The sequence below is a fragment of the Miniopterus natalensis genome, chromosome 10 (assembly GCF_054644295.1).
Source record: "Miniopterus natalensis isolate mMinNat1 chromosome 10, mMinNat1.hap1, whole genome shotgun sequence".
Taxonomy (NCBI): domain Eukaryota; kingdom Metazoa; phylum Chordata; class Mammalia; order Chiroptera; family Miniopteridae; genus Miniopterus; species Miniopterus natalensis.
The window spans coordinates 80,320,157-80,345,437 of record NC_142090.1 but is presented as its reverse complement, the minus strand read 5'-3'; the positions used below and the strand labels follow the sequence as shown (position 1 = coordinate 80,345,437).

The window sequence follows — 25,281 nt, the reverse complement described above, 5'->3', positions numbered from 1 at the left end:
GTTTCATTAGGGATATGCAGGAAGGGATAGCTGTCTCATAAAAGGCCTTCCTTTTTTCCTGTTCTGTCTCTCCCCTGATGTTTCTTTCCCTTCACCTGGGCCCCCTTCCTTCCTGACTTTTCTTTGTTTCCGTCTGTGACTTCATCTTTCTTTCCCCCGCCTGCCCTCACTAATATCTTTTTATTAGGTCATTAGCCATATTTTAAAACATGTCTCTTCCTAGTCTCTGTTCATCTACTTTCCCTTCTGTTCCTCTGTGTTCAGATGCCCTCTCTTGCAATTTTAGATTTTTCAAGCACTGCAGTTAGGTTTAGATTCTTAGATATAAGAAAATGATGAGGTGCCATGTTACTAATTGAATGCAACTTATATAAAACATCCTTTTTGTTCAGTACCTGCTGCTCCTAAGCAGATATGAAATCTCAGATTTCATATTTAAAATCCCCACAAACAGATTAAATACATTGGAGACACAAGAAAAGAGGGAAAGCAAAATATTTTTAATTATCAGAATCTTACTACTCAGAGAAAACCACTGACCTTTTAGTATATACACATTTTAGATTATTTGAGTTTGGGTGTGCATCCATTTTTGTAAAATGGGATCATAGCATATACATGCTTTTATAACTTGCATTTTAATGTAACACATAGTGGGCATCTTAGCAGGTTAGTTAATTTACTCTGCCCACTTCCCTGTGTAACAAGGATCGAATGGGATAATGCAGGCGAAACCCTGTCCAGGGCACTCAGCCTGAGGTCATGTCTCAGTGAGTCATAGTTCCTATTTATTTGTCCAGCTTCCTTAATGGCTACAATAGATGCTGAATGATGAGTCCAGGAGACTGGGCCTTCCAGGCTTAGGCAGCCACCATTTATTGAGGACCCCGTAGGTCCCAGTCACTGTCTTGGGAGATTCCATTTAAACTTTCAGGACCCACAGGTGTGGTGGGGGCTCTGAGGTCTTAGGTCACCCAGCTTCCCAGTGTCAGCTCTGGAAGTGAAACGGACATCTTCTGTGTTATTGTGAAGTAAGTTCCATTTCAGAGGGGGTAGAGATGTCTCGGGAATTGCAGAAGTATTTGATTCATACGACCTTTTAAAATATTATCATGAACTATTTAAACACAAGTAAAACTCCACATGAACTGTAGTAATAGCTTCATTATTATTAAGTTCAGTTGCCAGGTTAGGCTGACCTTAGCTGACCTTGATATGAAGCACTGCGTGCCCTGCATGTCTCTGCACATATCTGCACTCGTTACAAGCGTGTCATTGGCTGGGAAGATGGCACCGTTTTAGTTTAAGTCAGGCATGAGTCCACCCACTGCTGCAGAATTACTCCAGCAAGCCCCCTGCCGTCGCACCTGCATGCTGGCTTCTGTCACATCAGGAGCGTGCAGGCTTCTTGGCTTGGGAGCATGTCAGGTATCCAGTGACAGAGAAAAAGCTAACTTTATTCCTTTCTGTAAGTTGTAGGTGCTTTTTTACCTGACTTCCAATATTTATGATAAGGAACAAAAGTTGAGATTAGGTGTTAGTTATACTGATTTGAATGCAAAAGTGTTTTATTTTTATTTTTTATTTGATTTATTGGGGTGACACTGGTGAATAAAATACATAGGTTTCAGGTGTACAGTCCTGCAGCACATCATCTGTATGTTGTGCTGTGTGCTCACCGCCCCAAGTCGAGTCTCCTTCTGTCACCATTTACCCCCCTCACCCTCTCCTACCTCCCCCCTTCCCTCTGGTCATCACCATGCTGTGGTCTGTGCCTATGAGTTTTTCTTTCTTCTTTGCTTAATCCTTTCACCATGAAAAAGTGTTTTTAATTATACCTTTTCAAAGCATCTGGAGATACTCCTGAGATTTCAAACTAAGCTTTTAAAAACAGTCACCTCTGACAGCTGCATGCCTTGTGTGGTGGGCAGAATTCCAAGACGGCCTCCAAGGGTGTCGCCCTGCTGTTACCTGCCCGGTGTTATCTTCCTCCTTGAGTGTAGTCTGGACCTGTGACTATGATGGGGTGTCACTCCTGTGACCATGTCACGAGGTATGTCGGAGGGATTTGCAGATGCAGGTAAGGTTGACTTTGGGTTAATCAAAGGGAGGTTATCCTGGTGGGCCTGCCTTAATCAGGTGGGCTCGTTGAAAGAAGGCGGGGCATTAAAGAGATGCTCTCCTGTTGGCCTTGAGCACGAGGAAGTTGCCATGTTGTGGAGAAGGCTTCAAGGTAAGGAGCCGAGAGAGGTCCCTGGTCACCTGCTTACTAAGAAATGGGGGGAAGGGATCTTAGTCATACAACCACGAGGAAATGAACTATCCAGCAACTGGAATGGACCTGGAAGAGGCCTCTGCATAGTGATGCAGCCAACTGACACCTTGATTTCAGCCCTGGGAGACCCAGAGCAGAGTCCCAGCTGAAACCTGCCAGACCCCTGACCCCTAGGAACTGGGACATCACACATGTGTGTTGTTTTAAGCAGCTCAGGTGGTAATCATTTGTTATGCAGCGATCGAAAGCTGTTCCCCCTGTGTGCATGTATCCAGATTTTCTCCACATCAAGTAAGATAACAAAGCACAAAACCAAATTGAGGGTAGAAGCTCGTAATATTAGTATAATGATCATACATAAGACCAGATATTGAATTTTTATGATAATAAAAAGGCTCATTATCCCTGCTGATTATTTTAATAAGCTATACATTCCCAAACCCATGCTCATGAAACATATTAATATTAATACAATACCTCTTTGTCTATTTTAGGTACTGAGGGATTTTTTTCCCCTTTGTAGAACAAAAGAATTCCATTATTTGAAAACCACTGCCTTGACTAATAGGCACTGTTTTAAAAAGACTTCATTTTGGTTGTTTTAAGAATGTAACTGTTGGCAGTGGGGAGAGGAGCAGGATTGCGGGAGGCTGATCCGAGTCAGCACGTGGAGTTTAAATATAAGTCTGTCATTCATTGTTCCCTCATTACCAAGTAATTCGTCCATGTAAGACATCCAGCCACTGCTTTTGATTCAGACAGATGAGTTCTGCACTGGTGATACTGTTTTTGAAAGCAGAATTAATTTGAGTAATAGTTTAAAACGTTTTAATCGAGCATCTAAAAAAGTACAGGAAATCATATAATTGACACCCACACCCCTGATCATCTGGATGCCAAGAGATGTTCACATTTTGCCTACTACTTTATTTTTTATTTTTAAATACGTTTTTATTTATTTTAGGGAGAGGGAGGGGGAGGGAGAGAGAGATAGAAACATTGATGAGAGAGAAACATAGATCTCTGCCCCCTGCACATCCCCTATTGGGGACTGAGCCTGAAACCTGGGCATGTGTCCTGACCAGGAATTAAACCGGTGACCTCTTGGTTCACGGGTCAGCACTCAACCACTGGGCCACACTGGCCAGGCTTTGCCTACTACCTTAGATCATCTCTTTAAAAATGTGCAAGTCCAGCTAAAGCCCTACTGCATCATTTTCCCCAGAAGTCAACAGGAGCCTGAAATTGGTGTATATTATACTCATGCATGTTTTATAGCTTTTCTGCATGTGTATGTATTCATGAATAATACAGAGAGTTTTTAATTTAAACTATCACTATCTACTGTAGGTAACCTTTTGCAATTTAATTTTTTTCATTTAAAGTTACATTTTTAGATGGGTTATGTATGACACCTATGGCATGGATAAACAACAGTTGATTTATCCATTTTTCTACCGATGCGCAGTTGTTTGCCTAGTTTTGCTACAATGAGCAGCACTGCCGTGAATGTCCCTGCACGTGTATTCATGTGGCCCCGCTGGAAGGTTCTCTGGAATAGAACGCAGAGGCTGTTGGTTAGAGGGGTGCCGGCTTCAACTTTACTAGATGTCGCCAAACTGCTCCCCACAGTGGCTCATCAGCCTGGTCCCACCCACGATGCTGGGACTCCTCTATGGCAGAGGATAAGTCTCTGAAAGAAACGCCCTCTCTGGCCCTTACCCGGATCAGCGCGTAGGGACGCACCGTGCTGGTTGCACCAGGCTGGTCTCTGCGTTGCTCGCGCCTCACTGGGGCTTAGACTTAGGGTCAGCGCCCCGGTTCTGGAGACAAGGCCTGGCTGTCGAGTGGGGCTGGGGGCGCTGCTCCAGGGAGAGAGGAGGAGGGACCCGCCGGAGCGGCTCAGCAGTTGGGCACCGTCTGCGGGCTTGGTCCCAGCAGGGGCGTGCAGGAGGCAGCCGTTTCATTCTCACACCGATGTTCCTCTTTCTCTCTCCTCCCTCTCTCTCTGAAACTTAATAAACTATTTTTTAAAGGAGGAGACAGCTGAGGTGCAAATGAGTTTTTAAAACTTTCAAAGGTTTGCCTGTTTCACTTGCTCCCCTTACACCCGTCATCCCTACTGACTCCTCTGCGAAAGGCTGGGAAAACTTGAGTTTCCCTCCTGGTGCCGGGACAGAGGAGAGAGACCATAGAAGGAGGGGCCTCTAGTAGGACCCAAGCTAGCAAGCTAGAGCCCATTCTCTCTCGTGTGGACTGTTGGCTACTTTTGATTCCAGCACTGAGTCCTACTTGTCTGGGGCCTCTGTCCGGCTCTTCCTCTTGGGGTTAGAGCAGGCGGATTTCGGGGGCTGGTTCTGGCCAGGCTTGCGCGCCTCGGAGCTCAGTTGTAGATGTCAGGGGCTGTGGGTAACGTGGCTTCTGTGTTAGGGAACCCTGATGCTGTGGTTTAGGGCAACACCGTGGTGGCATATGGCTCATTTCCATTCCGACATTATTGCAGACACATGGATTGATAACGGGACACGAGCAAATATCTCAATTCTAAAAAAATATAAATGCTTAATGATACATGTGCCTCATAGTAGGCATGAAATAAATATCCTCTGGTTGACTGAAGGTTGTGGATAGAGGAGGAAAGGAAAAATGGCCTGTGACTTGCCTGCACTGTGGGAGGAAGGGGCCCTGTACTTACATCATTGAAGGCAGGAGTGGCCAGTTAGCCTCAGTTTGCAGATATACGCTGGCTATTGCTACAGGCCATATAATGATTAACATATTTATTCGATTCATTCAAAAGTACTTCTTGAACACATTTTATATACCAGGCACTCACTGTTTTGGGCACTGCCGAAGAGCAAAACGCGAAGATGCTTGCTCTTGGGCATATATTCTCATGTTTGTGGAGACAGACTAGAAATGTAAAGAGATGAACAAGTTATTTATTTCCAGATCGGGGTGAGTGCTGTGAAGGAAACATATGGGGAAACATGCTAAGAGATGGGGCAGAGTGTGGCAGGCTTTGCTGTTGAGGTTTAATCTGCTGGGCCAGCCATAGAATTTAGGTTTAAGAACAGATCAGAAATATGACCTGGCTTGGTTCAGGTTTACAGATAACCAGGCATAAATGAAATAAGGCTATAGGAGAGTGGACATGACTTTCAGAATCGGGGACTTAAGGTCCTTATTCCTCCAACTATGTGAGCCCCGAGAAGTGAACTATTCCCAGGACCCCCGGGCAGTAATTCTGCTCCCAGGATTTGTGCTACCCAAGGTTAATGTCTGGGTTCTGGTCTTCACCTTGGGGTCTGCCAGCTTGGGGGGGCTGTCTTTCTCTACAAGGCCCTGGATGCCCACCTGTGGGCACTGGCCAGGAGTGCTGTGAGGCATCAGGGGAAGTCTCTCTGAAGAGGTGACATGTGAGCTAAGACTTGACAGTGACAAGGAGGCAGCTCACGGTGCTGCAGGAGGAGGAGCAGCCGCTGTGGAAACCCCAAAGCATTGCGTGCTTGCTGCGACAGGGACGAGGGAACAGGACGCCGAGCTGGGGCAGGAGGTGGGAGCCATGCGAGGGCTGCGGAGGTTGGCGGAGCCACCTCAGGCTGAGGCTTTTAAACCACGGTAGAATCCGGATTTTCTTATGAGTACCGTCCAAAGCTACTGCTTTAACCCGAGGTCTGTGAGCTTGTATCAGAAGAAGGTCATACCTGCAGGAAAACGTAAACTTTGCGTTACTTCAATCTCGAATGTGGGCTGCAAGCCATGTCTGAGCAGTATCTATGCTGATGTTTCCCATAGAAATCATACGTATTTCCATCTGTGACTGTCATTACAGCGACCCCAAAATGTGACTTATGATCATTGTACCTAATTAGAAATGATAGGAGTTATTAGCTCTGATAGTATATCTTGTAATATTTCATGCATGAATATAGGGGTCAGCCTGTGGGCCAAACCCGCTTTGTAAATGATGTTTATTGGAACACAGCCACACCCATTTATTTACTTACGTTTCATCATTGCAGCAGCCACATCTGGCCTGCGGTGCTTCAGCCGTTGGCTGTCTGGCTCACTCTGGAGCTTTGCTGGTGCCTGCACTGCTGAAGCTACACATCTGTGACTGTGACACAATTTTAAAAACATCTGGAAAACTGTTGGTTCCTTTGCCAGCTTGTATATTTTATTTTATACATTAAAAAAAATTATTCAGCGAAGAGCCACGTAGGCTTCCCAAGACAGCAATACATCCATGACCAGGAGAGAAAGAAAGGGAAAGAATCCTGATTGATGGGGACAGAATGGCCTGACCCTGCTTCTCCTGCCCAAGGTTCCTTGCCCCTTCTTTGTCCGGCAGAGTTTCCATGTTTTCGGCACCCAGTCCTGAAGCTGCCTCTTCTCCATGAATGATGTATGAAGTCCTTCCCACATGCCAGGCATGGCTTTATTGGCCCTGTTTAATTTAATCCCCATAATGTATGGTCCAGGGGTGACTGTCTTCGAGTAGCAGTGACAGAGGCCTGCAGGCGGCTCCTGTGCCCTCATTCCCTTACTGACTGTTCACTGCGTACCTGCCAGGTGCCGGGCACTGTGCGCAGGGCTCAGGTGACAGAGCTGTTGGTGGTGAAGCCAAGGCTTGAACTGGCCCGTCTGATACCAGTGCCTGGGTGGCTCACACCACAGTGGACATGCTCAGGAAGCTATATGACACCACATTGTCTCTTTGGAGCCAGTGGCCAGCTCGGCCTCTCCTCCTCTCTGGTGTTTCCACCCACTTGGTTCCACAGCCCTCCTCTCTGAAGGTGGACTTCCTCCTCTTTCTCTCCGTCTGCCAGCTTGGCCTAGGACAGGCCACGAGTTGCTATTTCCCAGCTGTGGCAGTGTCCTCAGGGTCCCTGCCAAGGCCACTGGAATGGCCCGTGAAGGCCATCGTTTGCGGGCACGGGCCCTTTCCTGTAAGAGCAGCTCTCTCCTCCAGCCCTCTGCGGATCTCTGAGACCACAGGCTCCAACTCGCCCATTGCAACCCAGGTTTAAACATTTACACATGTCCTTTAATTTGGGGGTAGGTTAGAGCTGAAGGCAGGGAGAGGGGCCGGCAATCAAGTCTTTCAAATGGATGAGAAAACCGGACCGCAGAGAGAGGCCTGTTCCTCGAGGCTCACCCCAGCTTGGGCAGGTCCCTCTGTCACCCCAGGTAGGCCGCCTTCGCCCCTAGAAAGGCAAACAAGCCTCATTAGCTGGGCGGGCCAGATCCTCATAGTGTCAGCATTTTCCCTGCGTTCTTTCCTTTTATTTGGTAATGTGTTGCAGGTGAAGAGCATGTTTACATGATTCTCTACCTGGGCACCAGTGTTTTTTCAGGGCTCACTCTCTTTATATTCTACCAGTTTGCACTCATACTGCAATACTGTATTGTTGTTTTTTTATTTTAATATTATTTTTCAATTACAGTTGACATACAGTATTATATTAGTTTCAGGTGTATGACATAGTGACTAGACATTTCTACAAGTTAACCCCCGATGTTTCCAGAGCCCACCTGGCAGCAGACACAGTTATTGCAACATTACTGACCGTATCCCCATGCTGTATCACACCCCACGGCTCCTTTAGCTGCGGTCCTGTTCTGTAACCTACGGTTTTCACTTCACAGACTGTGACATGCTCTCATTAAACATTCTTTTATCCCAGGACTTTCACGTCTATATTGTGTCCTTGGCTTGCGTTACTACATCTGCATAAATTTTCCTTCATATTGGAGGCATTTGGAAGACTTGGTACATCACTCAGGATCCAGTCAAATATAGTAACCATACCGTTATTTGAACAGGGAAACTTTAATTTAAAGATTCTTGAAAAAATTTAAAGAAAATTTAATTTTAAATTAAAATTTCAATGTAAAGAAGTCAGTTAACTGCGATGAAAGGGGTAAAAGAAGAAGCAATTGCAGCCAGGTAGCTGTGGCACTTAGTCTGCGGAGGAGCAGACAGTTGAAGATCTAAAGACCAGGAGAGGGCACCGCGCGTCCCCCAAGGCTGTGCAGGAGGGTGTGGCCTGTCATCACCTCCCTGGTGGCGGTGCAGCCTGTGTTGGACCCTAGAGGTGAGCCTGCTGCTGGAAGGCTGAGTATGCAGTTGCTTAAGGATGGTCTCGGGTAGGGGGAGTAGGGCCGAGGGGGCAGGAGGCCTGAAGGCTTCCACACTGAGTAATAATAATGGTGGTGGGTCCTCCAGGCGGGATCATCACAGTGCTCTCTACCGGGGAAGCTTAAAATTCTCCCAGAGGGCAAAGGGGAAGTGCCTGCAGCGCCTGCTCCATGATTAGTACAGATGAGAGCCAAGAAAGGTTGGTTCTGACTCGAGACAATGAATGAGTGAGTGAATGAATGAATGAATGATGGGAATACTTGGGTTTGCTTTTAGTTTTGTTTTTGTCTCCGTTGTTAAAAAAAAAAAAGAGCTGCAGTGGACATCTTTTGTCAGATGTCTGCGTCTCTGTTTTCAGAGAAAAGTGGATAGAATTTGAATTTGAACATTTTTAAGGCTTTTGTTGAGCCTCACAGAGTCACCCACCCAAAATGTGTCCCTGCGGATTCTCCTCCAAGTGATGTCTGGGAGGAAAGGCGTATGTTTTTGTCACAGAACTTGTTCTTGATCAGCTTTGCAGATCTTGGGTTGGTTTGCTGGGTTGCTAACTTGGAGACTAGGGGTGCTCAGAGCCAGCGGTTCAGGGCTGGCACCTGTAGTCTGACTTAGGAGGGGCCAAACCCTGGGGCGTCAGGAGGCAGTGTCAGTGGCCGGGGTCCTTCATCTTCTCCTCCCACCTCCTTAGCTGACTCCCTTTCTGCTCTGAGTCCCTGCTGCTGACAGGTTCATTCTCTGAAGCATCCTTCCTCAGATCAGTAATCCTGCTCAAAAGCCTTAAACATTTCCTCTTTGTGCGTTTTACTGAGAATTAAAGAAAAGCAAAGAGAGGACCTTTGGCGCTGGGCATCTTGCCTCTCTTCTGTTGCTGAGGAAACTGAAGCCAACTGACTTGCCCAAGGTGACAGGGCAGGTTAGTTGGTTCAGGCCCAACCTGGGGCTCCCTTCCGTCCAGGCCGCTGCTCCCTCCAGACTCCTGGACCCCTGCTCCCCATCACCCTCACCTTCTTACTGCTCTCCCAGGATGGCACCTGCAGTGAGAGAGATGTTATTAATACATGTCCTCAGCCTCCTGACCTGGTGGTCACTCTGCCTTGGCTGGTGCTGACCCCACAGCCTAGGTCGCAAATGCTGTCTCCCTCAGCTGCTGCGCTCAGGGGGACTGGCTCCTGCGGCTTCAAGGCTGAGTTCAAGATTCACATCTAAATAATGACCTCCCACTACTTCTTAAGGAATCAGATGCCATCAGTTCTTGTCCTAGAGCCGTACAGGGGCATGGACATGACATGGGTTCCACATTGAGCTTTTGGTCCCAGGGCCTGGACACCATGTGAAGGTGGGTGGATGTGAGCTCACTCCTGCCAAGTGAAATCTCTGGGGTAGCAGGCAGCCTCCCTGCCTTTCTTAACCGGTGCCTTTTTTTTTGCAATAGTGAACATTAAATAATGCATGTTCCTTTAAGATAAGCATGTTCTTTTTTTAATATATCTAATGATTTCTGAGAGAGGAAGGGAGAGGGAGAGAGGTAGAAACATCAGTGATGAGAGAGTCATTAATTGGCTGCCTCCTGCACGCCCCCGACTGGGGATCGAGCCCACAACCCAGGCCTGTGCCCTGACCCGGAATCGAACCTCAATCTCCTGGGTCCTAGGTCTATGCTCAACCGCTGAGCCATGCTGGCCGGGCAAGATAAGCATGTTCTTAAACATACGGCTCTTTATCTCTGCTTTATCTTTATCTCTGTCTTCTGTTGATTGGCGTGCTCAGGGGCCAGGCACCCTCCTCGCCCTCCCCTCGGCGTCCTGCCTCCCTGCAGGCTGGGCTCCTGCGCTACCTCCCACTTCCCTCCGTGCTCACCTGGTCTTAGCCTGCCGCCAGGGACGAGAGCTCCACCTCCCCGGCCTGTGTCCACCCCACAGGCGGGTGGTCAGCAGACATCGTACTTAACACTCGTCGTCTTCTTTTGGTTTTGGGAGTCGCACTCAGGGCATTGAGGATTTGAGAAAAACCACCACTGAGGAGAGAATCTCGTGAGGAGCAAGAAAACCAAATCCTTTAATTTATGGGAGGCGAGAGGCTGCCATCACTGGGGGGGCCACTGTCCCTGATGTCAGTGACCCTGGGGAAGGACAGAGCATCCTGATGGGAGATGCTCACTTACAACAGCCTGCCACCCCCTCTTTCGTGGTCCCTGTCCTCACCCCACCTCTCAGCCCTTTTTCTCCTGGCTTTGGGGGCATTGCTCTGTCACCTAGCAACCGGCACATCCTATACTGTTCCCAGTTATTTCCTTGAGCCTGGAGAGTTGAAGGTCACCCAGGTGGACACAGAGGACACACGGGGTCAGGTTTCCATGCAGAATCGGTCTCCGGGATGATTGAGCAGTGAATGCAAGGAACAGTGAGCGTGGTTTCATAGTGATGCATCCAAAGTAGTGATCTCGTCACATCTAAGAGTGGGGGACACATAAGGGGGAGAGAGAGGGAGAAATCCTTGAGGCTGTCTGCCCTCCAGGGGCCTGCAGTGTGGGGTCACACGTGTCCCCTCCCCCTCTGACCTTCAGTTTTCCTTGCTGAACAAGGAAGGGAGGTAGAATTGGAATTTTTGACCAGGAAATTATTCCTGATTTGTCTGGCTAGATAGAAAGTTGGCATAGTGAGAAAAGCAAATTTCAGAGGGAGAAGTATGACAATGACATTTTTTTCTGCATGAGCTTATAGTCCGCTCCACACAGAGGCCGAGTCTCTGAGCTGTCCTGTGAAGAAGCACAAAGATGCCCTGTGAGGCGCGGTGCGTGTCAGGGGCTAGCACCGGCTGGGGCTGCGGGGTGCGTAACCGCAGCAGCGGGCGTCTGTCCCCAAGTTTCCTTTTTACACTGGGAGCCTGGACGTTCCCTGCATAAATGTTTTCTGTTCTTTTCCCCCTATTTACTTATTTATTTATTGAATTAATCGGGGGGACACTGGTAAATAAAAGTCTCAGGGGCACAATTCTACAACACATCAGCTGTATATTGTATTGTGTGCTCACCACCCCAAGTCGAGTCTCCTTCAGTCACCATTTATCCCCCTCTGACCCTCTCCTACCTCCCCCGCCCCCTTTCCCTCTGGCGATTGCCACACTGTGGTCTGTATTTATGAGTTGTTTTTGTTTAACCCCTTCACCTTTTTTGTCCGGCTCCTAAACCACCCTCCCCTCTGACAGCTCTGTCTCTTCTCTGTATCTACGAGCCTGTCTCTACTTTGTTAGTTTATTTTGTTCATTACATTCCACATATGAGTGAAATCATATGGTATTTGTCTTTCTCTGAAATATTTCCCTTAGCATATAGGTCCCTCCATGCTTGTCACAAAGGGTAAGATTTCCTTCTTTTTATGGCGAGTAGTAGTCCATGGTGTGAATGTCCCACAGCTTATTTATTTATTGTTTCCTGATGGGCACTTGGGCCATTTCCAGATCGTGGCTACTGTAAATAACGCTTCAGTGAACATAGAGGTGCCTGTATTCTTGTGACTAAGCGTTCCGGGTGTCTTTGGATATATTCCTAGAAGTGGGGTCACTGGGTCAAATGGCAGCTCCATTGTTAATTTTCTGAGGACTCTCCGTACTGTTTTCCACAGTGGCTGCCCCAGCCTGCATCCCACCAGCAGCGCACTAGGTCCCCTTTCTCCACACCCTCGCCAGCACTTGATGTTTGTTGATTTTCTGATGACAGCCGTTCTGACAGGTGTGAGGTGATAGCTCATTGTGATTTTGTCTCATTTCCCTCAGACTTTATTTCCTTGAAATTCAGAACCCTTATTCTAACTGTGCTGGGTGATCTTATGAATTAGGCTGGGATGATTCTGAACTTTATTGGGCTCATAGTTAAAATTCAGCTTCCTGGGCTCCTGAGTCAGTGGCTGTGGAGTGGGAGGCCTAGAAATCTGCATTTTAATACGATTATGTTGGTTAAATCAGCATTACAACTAAAAAAATAAAACCCAAAAAACCTCAGCTCAGTGCCTTTCACCAAATGTTAGTGTACTGCCATTATTAGAATGCCCCCCCCAGATCTCCATGGGGGAGATTACTGCTAAACCCGCCTGGCCTCTTCATACCCCCAGGTCTCTTTCCCTCCTTGGCTGATTCTTTGGGGGAATAAACTGGGCCCCTTTCCTCTTGGGAAGGAACCTGCCTCAGGCCTTACCTGCACATGTGCCTGACCTCAGGGCTCCGTCTGCTAGTTCTCACTCTGCACCTCGGTCCCCATCACTGCTGATAAATGGGACATTGTGGGTTTTCGTCTTCTGATTCTATTTCTCAATTCACTTAGACATTGAGCAGGAAATGGGTGTGCTATGAACTTCACCTCTTTAATATTCCGTAATTCTCATAGAGTCAGAATTTTAGAGTTGAAAGGAGGTTTTTAAAATCATTGAAATTTATTTCACCATCTCATATCTGAGCCTGGCCACAGGTGGTCCTTCACCCACTACCTGCACGCTGCTGGGAATGAGCAGGGTGCTTTCTCAAGGGGTGGCCCGGGGTGTCTGGCCGGGGATGCTCTAGATCAGGCTGGAGTTACCCCAGGAAGGTTTGATTCCGCAGGGCTGGGCTCTCAGGCCTGCATGCACTCGGCATAGAATGTACAGATTAGGTTTTCTTTGGGAGGCAGTGTTGGCCTGAAGCCTGAGGGAGAGAGCAAGCTTTCTACATGTTTTTGGCATCTCATCCTGAGAAATTTCCCACCATCTCTGTGTGCCTGCTGCATCCTGAGCAAATCCTAGCCTGTGGCTTGTCTTCAAGGAGGCAGGAGAATGAGCCTTAAAGCACGTTGTTAACCTCCTGGCCTCGCTGCTCCCAGGTGGAGGCTGCAAAAGGGTGACTCTCGTGAGGCCACCTCCTGAAAGCTAAGTTTGGCGCATACTGTGGCGGCAGAAAATAAAACTGCCAGCGAAACTCTACTCTCCCTGCCAGAGACACTGAAACCTTCGAACACTCACCTCAAACACACTCACCCAGTGGAGATGGACTGATCTGGGATCTGCTCGAGTCTGCTCTTTGTATTTTAAGGCAACATGCAGTTGGAGCTAACAAATGATAAAACAGCAAGCTCCTTAAGAACTTTTAAAAAAAAGAACAGGTTTATTGACATATAATCCACACTCCCCGAAATATACCTTTCTAAAGTGTTCAATTCAGTGGCTTAGTCTATTCATAGATTTGTGAAACCATCACCACAGTCAATTTTAGAGTGTTGCATTGCTCAGAAAAGAAACCTTGAACCCATTAGCTTTCAGTCCCATTTCCTCTCCTCTCCCCTTACCTTCGGAAACCACAAATCAGCTTCCTGTCTCTGTGGATTTCCCTATTCTGGACTTTTCCTATAATGGAATCAATACAATATGCAGCCTTCATGTCTGGCTTCTTTCACTTAGTGTAATGTTTTCAAGGTTCATCATGCCGTAGCAGGTATCAGTACTTCATTCCTTTTCGTGGCTGAGTAATATTCCACTGAACGGATATGCCACATTTGTTCATCCATTCTTCAGTTCATGGACATTCAGATCGTTTCTACTTTGGGGCTGTTACGAATAATGTCTCTATGAACATTCACGTACAGATTTTTGTGTGGACATGTTTTCAATTGTCTCGTGTATATACAGGGGTGGGCAAAAGTAGGCTTACAGTTGTTCGTATGGAAAAAGACACGCAGGATATGATCCTCGCAGTAGCATTATTAGCTCTGTTTCGTGTCCTCAACTGTAACCTACTTTTGTCCGCCCTTGTATTAGTAGAATTACTAGGTCAGAGTCCCTTAAAAACTTTCAAAATTGCTTTTTTGTTGTCTTCTGTTCCTGGGCCCCATCTTCCCATTCTTTGGCTATATATTCACTTCCTCTGTGCTGAATGCTGTCCATGACTTGATATAAAGTTAGCACATCTGGGAGCCAGTTTAAAATTCTTTGTAGAAATAATTTAAAAATCTTCAACTGAGGATAAACTGAATCCTAAGAGTGCTTCTTATAGTAGCCACTCGATTCCATTTGCCTTTGCTCTCTTTGTTCCAAAGCTTCTACCTGACGACTGACAGAGATTTTGTTTTCTTTCCCAGAATCGCAATGAAATAAAAAATGGCACCATCCTTCGGCTAACCACGTCTCCGGTAAGTCGATCTTCAGTTACAGTTTTCCAGTAAGTGCTTCGCTCCTCTGTTCCTCTGTAAGTGATCATGGCTATTAACTTGTGAGCATGACTCAGTGCAGCACAGACGGTTCTGGAGCATCCTCACGTGCAAATTCCGCATAACCAGGAGCGCCTCTCCCGGACCCCACTGTGGGTGGGGGGCCCTCCTTCCAGGTCAGGGGCACGTGAAGGGACTCTAAGGTTTGAGTTTGCTGGTCATCGCAACAATTCTCATATACAGATGGGATACTAGCTGAGTTATCAGCTATATTGATTGGTTTGGGTTTTTTAATTGATTTTGTAGAGAGGAAGGGACAGGGATAGAGAGAGAGAAACATCAATGGGCTGCCTCCTGCACACCCCCTACTGGGGACTGAGTCCGAAACCTGGGCATGCGCCCTGAAGGGAATCGGACCAGTGACCTCTTATTTCATGGGTCCAGTGCTCAACCACTGAGCTACACCAGCTGGGCTATACTGATTGGTTTTTATCCACCTGCCCACATGCCCATCTAATGCCATCTGAGCAAATTCAGACAACAGAAAAGCAAACAAAACCAAAGACAGCCTGTTACTTCCCCACAAAGTCAAAGGGTGTATGTGTGTGTGCATGTGTGTGCATGTATGTCTGTAAGAGTGAGTTTAAGGATTTTTTACTTTGGTCAATTATAACAGTTCATAAAAATGTAGTTTAAGAAATGTTTGTGCATATGCTGTTTCATTGACAGCTGATTCTAGATAAAACACTTTTAAAGTCTTCCAAATAAAAGCTGCTAAACCAAATGCTACAGAGTAGCTAGACTACTGACTGCATTGCTTTATCTCTCTTACTTGCTTGTAGATACTTTAGGTAGTGCCATTAGCATATTTAAACTCTATTTTTTCACAGTGCATTTTTATTGCTTTCCTAAAAAATATAATGTGCACAAAATACACCAAGTGTTACTATTTTCACTCTGCATATGCGATGAAAACTGTGTCTAACTCACATTTTCAGTTTCTCCTGGAGCCATGTGGTGGGCTAAAAATAAATGTAAAAACTGGGAAAAGCATCTGGCTGAGATTAAATTGTGGGTACTGTCACTACCACAAATTCTTCTTGTTGAAAATTATATTAGAAAGGCTTAAAAATCTCCTAAACATTCTACCCAATAACATCTTGAACCTAAACACAGTGATGAGCTCAACAGAGCGCATTGCTAGAGCTGACTGGATACTCTTCCAAAGCCTTCTTTCCCACTTAATGGAAATGATAATTTTACTCATTTTCAGTGGCTCCATGATGAGCTGAGACATTTTTGTCCAATGTAGCACTGATCTTCCTACTTTAGTCAGCAAGAATTCATGTTAATGTGACCTTCAGAGACCACAGCTTCTCTTGGTTTTATAGTTTCTGTTTATCCTGCTGAAACTACTCATTTTCTTGCTGGGCAGAAAGAGTACATCTTGCCATTTGAATCATCTTGAAATTAGAAAGGCTCAATTTTTATATTTATTTATTAAATCTAGGCCTTCTCTAAGCCAAAGGAGAAGTTGGTTCTTCTTTTCATTGCCATTTGCTCATAAGCAAAATTCCCCCCAGGCTCAGTCAGCTTCTCCTTGAGAGAAGGCTGGGTGTTGGGCAGAGTGAAATTATTCAGCACCCTGAGCGTGAACGTACAAGCACCATGGCATGACTTAGCACCATCGGGCACAGTGGAGTTTGTCCTGTTCAGACAGTGACCCTCACAGTCCCGGCATGGTGAGGGACAGGTGTGAAAGCCCGTGCACAAGGCAGTATTACGAGATGGAGTCCACCTACAAAGGACTGGCTCACGTTTTCTAAAGAGCAGTGGTCTCCAAACTGGAATCATTGGAGTAGTTTTAAAATGCTGATCCCATGTCTGGGCCTCTAATGAGAACCTCAATGAAGATATCTAGGAAAGCGGTCCAATAATCTGCATTTTAAGAAAGCACTTTATGGTGTGGCTGTAGCCACCATGTCTAGAATTGGGAATTACTGTATAAGATATTTTGGATTTGTAAATGTCACTTGTTGCTGGTAGATTATTTTATTATTATTTTGTGTTTAACTGGAAAATATGATTCAGCATATGCTAACTCTTTCACTTTTTACATGGACGCTAAAAATGTGTTAAAAAATAACTGTCTCCATCAAACTTGCCAGGAAGTTTTAGACTGTCATAAAGAAACCAGCAGTTGGTGTTATACTGGCTTTTACAGTCCTTTCATCTACCCTGGCTGAACTCTCTCTGTAGCCAGACAAGGCCACACACACACACACACGTGTACACATGCACATGTTCACACATGCACATGCTCCTGTTTTAGGTAATTTGCAGCTGTGCTGGGTCTTACCTCCATTCTATCAAAGGTGGTGTTTTGTTGATTTTGGTTGCTGAATTGGTTTTCTGTCTTCCTCTATCACAGAAGAGCCCTTTCTGGATAGTTCCTAGCAAAATAGGGGATTAATAAGAGAAGATCTAAAGAAAACAACTTGCATTTTTATTCTTATAGAAACCCATACACTGTGCCAATGGTCCTCTGCATTGCACACTTTAGACAGTAACTCGCGTGGCCATCGTAAACGTGTACCTTCCAGGTGTCATACCTTCACCGATCTCCCCAGTATCATGGCAATGTAGCCACAGCACGCCCAGGACATGGGTGCAAATGGATGTGTGTTTGAGTGGACCGGGTTCGGGAGTTTCCGATCGTGCAGCTCAGCAGCGTTGTCTTCTACCTGCCGTGGGAATGACAGCTGTGCAGATGGAATCTGAGGTCCTGTGTTGTCTGAGGCAGAGTATAAGTAAATGTTGGCTGCTGTTCTGTTAGAAGGGTGGCCAGACCATTGTTTTTACCATCCTGAAATTTTGTTTTAAGAAGTCCTTACAATGAATCTACTTGTAGTCTTGCCGTGTTGAAAGCCTCTCCAAGTACAACACAAAACCCAGAGGCCATAAAGAAAAAGACTGACACATCTGACAACAAAAAAATGAAAACCATGCAAGCTTCATGCTTGGAAAGAATTTCAGAAAGTCAAAAGCAGCAAATTAGGAAGAACAGTTGGCATTATGCACAGTAGACAGAGGGCTAATTCCTTAATTTGGAGGAATTACAAATAAATAAGCAAACGTTCTCCAAAGCAGATGGCCAAAATGTATAAGCAAAATATGATCTATGTATTTTTATATATCTGTCTCTATCTCTATTGATTGCTTTGTGTGTATATATATATATATATATATATATATATATATATATATGTTTATCCTGGTCGGCAGAGCCAAGATAAATATAAATACATAAATATAAATATAAATATAAATATAGATCTATAACAATAGACATATAGGAATAGATAAATATAAAGATATAGATATACATGAAAGAAGAAACTCAGTCTTTCTCTTTAAAAAGATGAAAATCTATACTCCTTGATAATCAAGGTGTGAGGCAAGATGCTTCGGTGCTGAGAGTAAAATGGGAGCAGCCTTACCCTGGCCAGGTATCTCAGTTGATTAGAGCATCTTCCTGATATGCCAAGGTTGTGGGTTTGATCTCTGGTCAGGGCACATACAAAAAGCAACCACTGAATGCGTAAATAAGTAGAACAACAAGTCTCTGTTTCTCTCTCCCCCGCCTCTCCTCTCTCTCTTTGGAGGGAATTTAGCTGTGTCCACCCAAGTCTATAATATATGTTTCTTCATCCTGACAGTTTTACTGCTGGGAATTTATCCAATAGATAGAACCATAAGGAAACACATGCACACACACTGCACATCCACACGGGGCTGTGCGCACCATCGTTTGCTGTTGTTTTTGTTGTTTCTTAATTGTCACCCAAGGATACTCTTTCTATTGCTTTTCAGAGAGAGCGGAAGGGGGCGGGGAGAGAGAGAGAAGCATTGATGTGAGAGCTAACCATCAGTCAGCTGCCTGCCGCACACCCCCTCCTGGGGACCGAGCCTTGACCCGGGCACGGGCCCTGACTGGGAATCGAAGCAGAGACCTTTTGGTCCACAGGAGGATGCTCAGCCAACTGAGCCCCACTGGCCAGGGCACTAGTTACTTTCTTACTGTTAATTTGTTTTACTGTTCACCCCCCACCTGTGGGATGTAAGCCCTAGGAGGGCGAGAAGCTTGGCTGCCCTGTTCTGGGTCTATCCCAAATGGGCAGAGCAGTGCCTGGCTCTGGGGGCACGTCCAGAGGGTTTGTTGAACGGTGAGCGAGGATTCTGTCTTTGGTTTTGAAGGGGCAGAGCCTGGAAACGGACGGCTGTAAGCCTCCTCTGAACACAGCCGGAGTAAAATTCTGTGCAGTGTAATCTTTGGCAAGAACTGATGCCGAAAAAGTATGTTTTCCTTATAAGCACCCAATATTTTAATAACAAAACTTTTATTCCCACATTCATTTTTATAGTAAGAGTTTCATATCCACATTACTTAGAAATTAGAGAAGGTGAAAAGAAAACACATTCGTTTCCAACTAGAGAAAGATTGCCTTAAAAGTTTCCCGAAGCTGGGTGCGATGCTTTGGTTGGGGCCGGCGTCCGTGTAGGCCCTGTTTCTGGAAGGCTCCGGGAAGAGGGTTCCTGCCCCCTGGAAACAGCCCGACCCTGTGGGTGGGAGGGAGTTTGGAGCCTGATGTCAGCCCAGGCCCAGGGCCCTGAGGCCAGGAGAGGGGAGGGGCGGTTCCCAGGCGCCATGCTCCTCGGTGCAGAGCTGGACGGCCCCGCGTTCTCCGCCCTCGTTGGGGGACCCCCACCCCGCGCACCCGGCTTCCCACAGCCCTCCCCCTCAGGAGTGACGCATCCCCGCGGGACCGCTTATGGCTCAAAACCAGGAGGAAAACTCACCCCGCAGCAGGCACCGCGGGCCCTGTGCGTTTCACGCGGAGCTGACTGCTTAGGTTGTGGCTCCGGGAGGAGCAGGGTCCGCTCCAGGGGACACCGGCCTATTCCCTGCGCATGACGCGGACGGCGAGCCCCGCTCCTCCGAGGCTCGGGAACGCCGCGCTGCACGCGGCCCGTCCTCCCCGCACCGTCCCCGGGCGGCGCCCGGGCTGCCCCGCACCTCGGCGGCGTGCGCTGCCGCAGACCTGGGCGCGGGCTGGCGGATGCGTGGTCCGGTTTCCCCGGTGAGCGGCCGGAGGGGAAGTGCCGGGGCCACGAGGTTGTACGCCTGAAACTGATACAATGTATGCCAACTGTCCATAAGAAATGAATTCGAAAACATTTCTGAGAAAGGACCCCTCCCTGCAGAGGCACGTGAGCTCAGGCCCTGCGCAGGGCGCGGGGGAGGGCGGCGGGCCCGGGGCGCCTCAGGCCGTCCTGTCGGGGACTGAACGCTGCCGGACGCAGCGTGGATGACCCTTTCCCACTGTTCCGGCGGCGAGATCAGCGGACGGGCCTGAAGGCGGAGGCGCAGGGGCTGGGGACCCGCTGTTGGCCTCTGGGTTTTTGTTTCCCGACGAGTGAAACGTTAGTTTCGTTGTGGTTTCCTCTGTGAACGCGCTCCCCTTTGTTTTGCCCCCTAAGGCCCAGAACGCCCAGCAGCTCCACGAGCGCATCCAGTCGTCCAGCATGGACTCCAAGCTGGAGGCCCTGAAGGACCTGGCCAGCCTGTCCCGGGACGTCACCTTCGCCCAGGAGTTCATAAACCTGGACGGCATCTTCCTGCTCACGCAGATGGTGGAGAGCGGCACCGAGTAAGCACCTGTCCTCGGACTCCGACCGCCCGTTCTCTTAGCAACCTGGGTGTTGGTCACTCTCCTTGTTGCCAATTTCTGGTTTTAAAGACCATAAATTGACTAGGCTCGGGGAAAACAAACAAACAAAAGAAATGGCTTTTAAGATAGTGTCTGGAGAGCGGGTTTGTCATTTAAGTATCACTAGATGGTCTACCTACCAAGGAGCAGGACCAGGTATTAGGGGACAGGCCTGGGTGGGTGCGGTAGGAAGGAGAACCCCACAGCCAGGTCAGTAGGTTCTGAATTCCTTAGGGTATCCTGGAATTTCAGACTTATGAGGAAAAATATTAGGTCACTATCTCAAAGGGCCTTTCCAACACTAACATAATAATTCTACAAAATACAAAGCCCTTACATCCCTCGCCCATCCCCAAGAAAAAGTTCTTTCCCTGACTCAGTTAAATGAAAATGAGAATAACTCCTTACAGTCTCAAAGTCTTAAACCAGGTCAAAAATAGCATCCCTGAAGTAAGTTTTTAAAAAAGTAATGTTTGAATGATGAAATACGGACCTTAATCATTTAAAATTAAATGCAGTAAATACCGACTGTATGCAGAAGAGTCAAAGTTGGAAAAAGTTCTAAAAAGCTGAGAGACTTGCCATCTAAAAACTTATGGCAGCAGAAGTCAATTTAGGTATAATTCCTTCTGAGGGCTCTGAGTCTAGAGGTTGGACCAGCTGGTTCCCGGTACCTTCCAGAAGGGGTGTCAGCCAGGGGGCCATGAAGGAGTTTTATTTCATCATGAGCAAGAAAGGGATGGGCATTTCCACTGGGGAGCTCACCTTCTCAGGGAAGCCTTTATTCTCTGGCAGGGCTGGGGAATGTAAGGAGCCAAATGGTGTGGCTCCTACGTGGGCCGACAGGTAACTCCCCAGACCACTGGATGCCGGGTTAGGATCCACAGGAAACAGCTCCTTGCCACTGTCACAGGCTGTTAGGGCACGTGGGTTAGAGCATGTGAAAGTGCTGAGTCAGGTAATTACATATTAACATGCCAAGTTAATAATTATGGGCAGAATTGGGTAGATATTTATTTAGAAAGAATTGGTGTTTAGACCTGGGTGACTGAAATCTCTCTTCAGTACCTGGCAATTCAAAGAATGAGCTGATGACTGCATGCTGGAGCCAGCTCAGCCCCCCTTCCTCTTCCTTCCTGTCTCCGCCTGCACTGGGGGATTATTCAGCCTCTGCAAGTGGCACCAGTGAGAGGTTCTTTTTTTTATTTCTTATTCAAAGAGAGGATGTTTTCTAGCCACAGAGTATCTCCCATGTGAGAATGTTCGGTAGAGTTCTGAGTTGGGGAGTCTTACCTCATAGACAGGTAGAGACAACATTTAAGAGCGAACCGGGGGAAGTTACAAAACTAAGAGGACTGGCGAGCAGGCTTGGTGTCTGGGGGGGTAGTTGTCAGTAGCTCTCATTTATTTTTTGAATGATGCCTGACACGCTGCTCGGGAAGTTTTTGGCCAGCATCAGCTTGGAGTGGGCAGGGAGACTCGAATTCGGGGTGCTATCAGAATCTGAAGCAGTTACTATAAATAGGAGTTGGAGCTTGACACAGCTGGAGGGAAGCAGAAGGAGTTGATGGATGCAGATGGCCTGACCCAGGACAAGGAGACCGAGGGGCCTGTCTGTGTGGAAGCTCCGGGCTGAAACCCAGTGTGGCTTGTGGGAGGCCCCTCCTTCCTGTTACTGGTGGTTACACACACCTGCACTGGGAGCTGTGGGCCACGTCCTGGGATGGCCACACATGGTTGGCCCTGCTCCCTGCCCACCACTGCTTCTGGCCAGACGTTGAGCCCTGCGGGGTTCTGCCTCAGTCACTTTTACAATGTGTTTAAGCAAAAGGTCGAAATGCCCCCACATTGATTAATGCATCAAAGTCCCAGCCATGTACATATCAAAAGCAATGTAACAGTCAGTTAGGCTTACACTTTCCAGGATCCACAGTAATATTGTGTTACTGGGTCTACATTTACCAGAATCACAATCATAATTACAGTTACAGTGTTAAATCCACTGACAGCTAAGGTCCCTGTGACATGCACCCTGAATAGAGGCTGGGTGAGAGCTCAGTACCGCCCGAGGCTGGTGGTTCTGTATTTTGACAATGTGGGTTTTAGTTTTTCATTTCTCATCATATCAGTTTGCTAGGGTTGCTTTCACAAAGTGCCACAGACTGGGTGGCTTAAACAAGAGACATCATTTTCTCACAGTTCTGGAGGCTGGAATCCTGGGGTTGGCGGGGCTGTCTCTTGGATTTGTAGACGGCTGCCTTCCCCATGTCCTCACATGTTCTTTCCTCTGTGTGCACATACCCTTAGTGTCCCTGTGTATGTCCAAATCTCCTCTTCTTCTAAGGACACCTGATAGATTGGATCATTTGAACCTAATCACCTCTTTAAAGGCTCTGTCTCCAAATACTGCCCATTCTGAGGTCCTGAGGGCAGGGCTTCAACATAGGAATTTGGGGGGCACACAGTTGAACCCGTAACACTCAACAAGGGGACAGTGCCATATTTGCTTAAAAAGAGCACGACTAAAAAGGGATACTATGTGTTTGTGTTTCAACATGATCACTTCTTACCTGAGCCATGGCCTCACTGTTAACTCATCTTGATCTGGAGAGGGGCCCCCCAAAACCACATCCCTCAGACTGGAGACTGGGGACATGAGAGGATGTTGGAACTGAGTGACTGTATGTGAACCCCAGTAATGGAATTCCTTTTTTAAAAAGCATATTATACTCAATGTAATGTTTAACTTCTTACGATTCGTAAGCCACCCCAATCTGTTTCCTGCAGCCAGGCTTTAGGCAGACGAACACAAGCGAGGGCCAGGTCCCCGTGAGCTCCGCAGGCGTTTGCCTCCCACACTCACTGGGGGGGATGCCGGTGCTCTGCAGCACCTCTCCCACCCTCCCCACCGTTTCAGACCTTCAGAGTCGTAGGCGGCCTCCCGCCTCCCTTCTGCAGGGTCCTGCCGCTCATCCTGAGAAGCTGCTCCTTCGATCCTCTGCTCCCCCCCAATCTTTTGCTCAGTTGAAAAAGAAAAGAGAGGCATTTTTCTTACAAGGAAAGAGGCTTCTCAGTTAAACTCAGAGCAAGACTTATAACTAATTAACAGGAAACCGTTGGCATAGAAGCCCCACAGGTCGAGCAGACCTGCAGTCTGGGAGGCCTCCCTGGACCCGGGCAGACTGCCCGCTGGGCGGCCGAGCTTTCTAAGCAGGACCCCAGGACATTCTAGGAAGCGCTGAAGAGATGGAGCTGGAATGTTTCTCCTGACTTTGAGCTCTAATGAGACTCAGAGATTACTCACCTGCTTGTCATTACTGGGGGCTGAGTGTTCAAAGGTCTCTCTCTCCAGCCGGTGCCAGGAGGGGCCAAGGGACAAAATTGGCCACAGAGGAGCCTCCGGGAAGTGTTACTTTGGCAGAGTCCCGTGTTTACAACCTGAATTTAATTTCTCCATCCTGCGGAATTTGGAAATTCCTAGTTTCAGCTTGACCCGTAAATGTGGAAGCAAATAAATTTGTGGGGGAACAGGGTGCCCCAGCCTGAGTAGGGGAATGGGGTCAGGTAGGGAACGTTCAGGAACAGACAGGGTGGGAAAGGAAGATGGGCATGACAAGGTATCTCAGGGAGGATGTGTTTTATTTTACTTCAAAGGAGAAAAGGGGGTCCCTGCCGCCCCGACCCCACGGGCGAGGGAGACAGCCTTTCTGGGTGCCGACGGGCGCCGCTGTCCGCGCGGGCCTCTGTGCGCCCAGCAGCGGTCACCCCGTGGCCTCCGGTGAAGCCGGGGCGGGCGCTGCCGGGGCGGGCGCTGCCAGGGGGTCCGGTTCCTCCGGTGGCCTCCGGTGAAGCCGGGACGGGCGCTGCCGGGGCGGGCGCTGCCAGGGGGTCCGGTTCCTCCCGTGGCCTCCGGTGAAGCCGGGGCGGGCGCTGCCGGGGCGGGCGCTGCCAGGGGGTCCGGTTCCTCCGGTGGCCTCCGGTGAAGCCGGGGTGGGCGCTGCCGGGGCGGGCGCTGCCAGGGGGTCCGGTTCCTCCCGTGGCCTCCGGTGAAGCCGGGGCGGGCGCTGCCGGGGCGGGCGCTGCCAGGGGGTCCGGTTCCTCCGTTGGCCTCCGGTGAAGCCGGGGCGGGCGCTGCCGGGGCGGGCGCTGCCAGGGGGTCCGGTTCCTCCCGTTGCCTCCCGTGAAGCCGGGGCGGGCGGGGCCGGTTCCTCCCGTGGCCGCGGGGCGGGGAAGGCGCCCTGGGAGCCGAGAGCCCTCAGCAGCACCCGAGCCGGGTCAGGGGAAAGGCCGCGCGGCCTCGCACGTGGGCCTTAGCCCTTAATGACAGTGACATTTATTGTTGGGAGATGAGCACACGTAAGCGGCATCAGGAAGACAGGAACGGCGCCTGCGCCGCCTTGCCCGAAACAGTGGCTTGGGCACCGGGCGTCCTTGCCGCGTGCCCTCCCACGCACACGCGCGGCTTCCCCGCAGGACGCTGCATCGCGTTCCCTGCAGCCTGCTCGTCTTGCCTGTTTCCACGGGACCGAGTACTATTGTCGTCATGTCCGAGCATTCTCTCATTTTCAGAGCTTTAAGCCTCGGGTGGCGCCCAGCCCGACCCAAGGCACGGGGTGGGCTCAGCGGGGCGGACGCCCCGTGGACGCTCGGTGTCCTCCGCGCGGCCCGGCGGTGCTTTCCGCGCAGCAGGCCCTTGAGGAAACGGGGCTGCCTGGGGCTGGGGCCCGGGGACCGCCTGGGGCTGGGGCCCGGTTCAGGGGCGGCGCCTCCCGGGCGGGTGGAAACCCGAGCCCCACCCCCACCCCGACCGCCGGGAGGGCGGGCGCCGGGCAGGGGCCGTCTCAGGCGGGCGCTCGGGGACCCCGCTTTCCCTGGGAACGGCCCGTGGGCAGTGGCGTCCCCGCGTCTGGGCAACTTGCAAGTTCTT

At 48.8% G+C, this 25,281-nt stretch overlaps 1 protein-coding gene across 1 annotated transcript in view; it reads left to right on the top strand.

Moving 5' to 3' along the window:
• The window catches only part of ELMO1 (engulfment and cell motility 1), a 272,460-nt gene that overhangs the window by 32,910 nt on the left and 214,269 nt on the right, over window positions 1-25,281 (top strand). Inside the window, exons 4-5 of the mRNA XM_016222320.2 lie at window positions 14,515-14,565; window positions 20,125-20,294. Of these exons, the coding sequence (XP_016077806.1) occupies window positions 14,515-14,565; window positions 20,125-20,294 (221 nt within the window). The remainder of the gene's footprint in view (window positions 1-14,514; window positions 14,566-20,124; window positions 20,295-25,281) is intronic.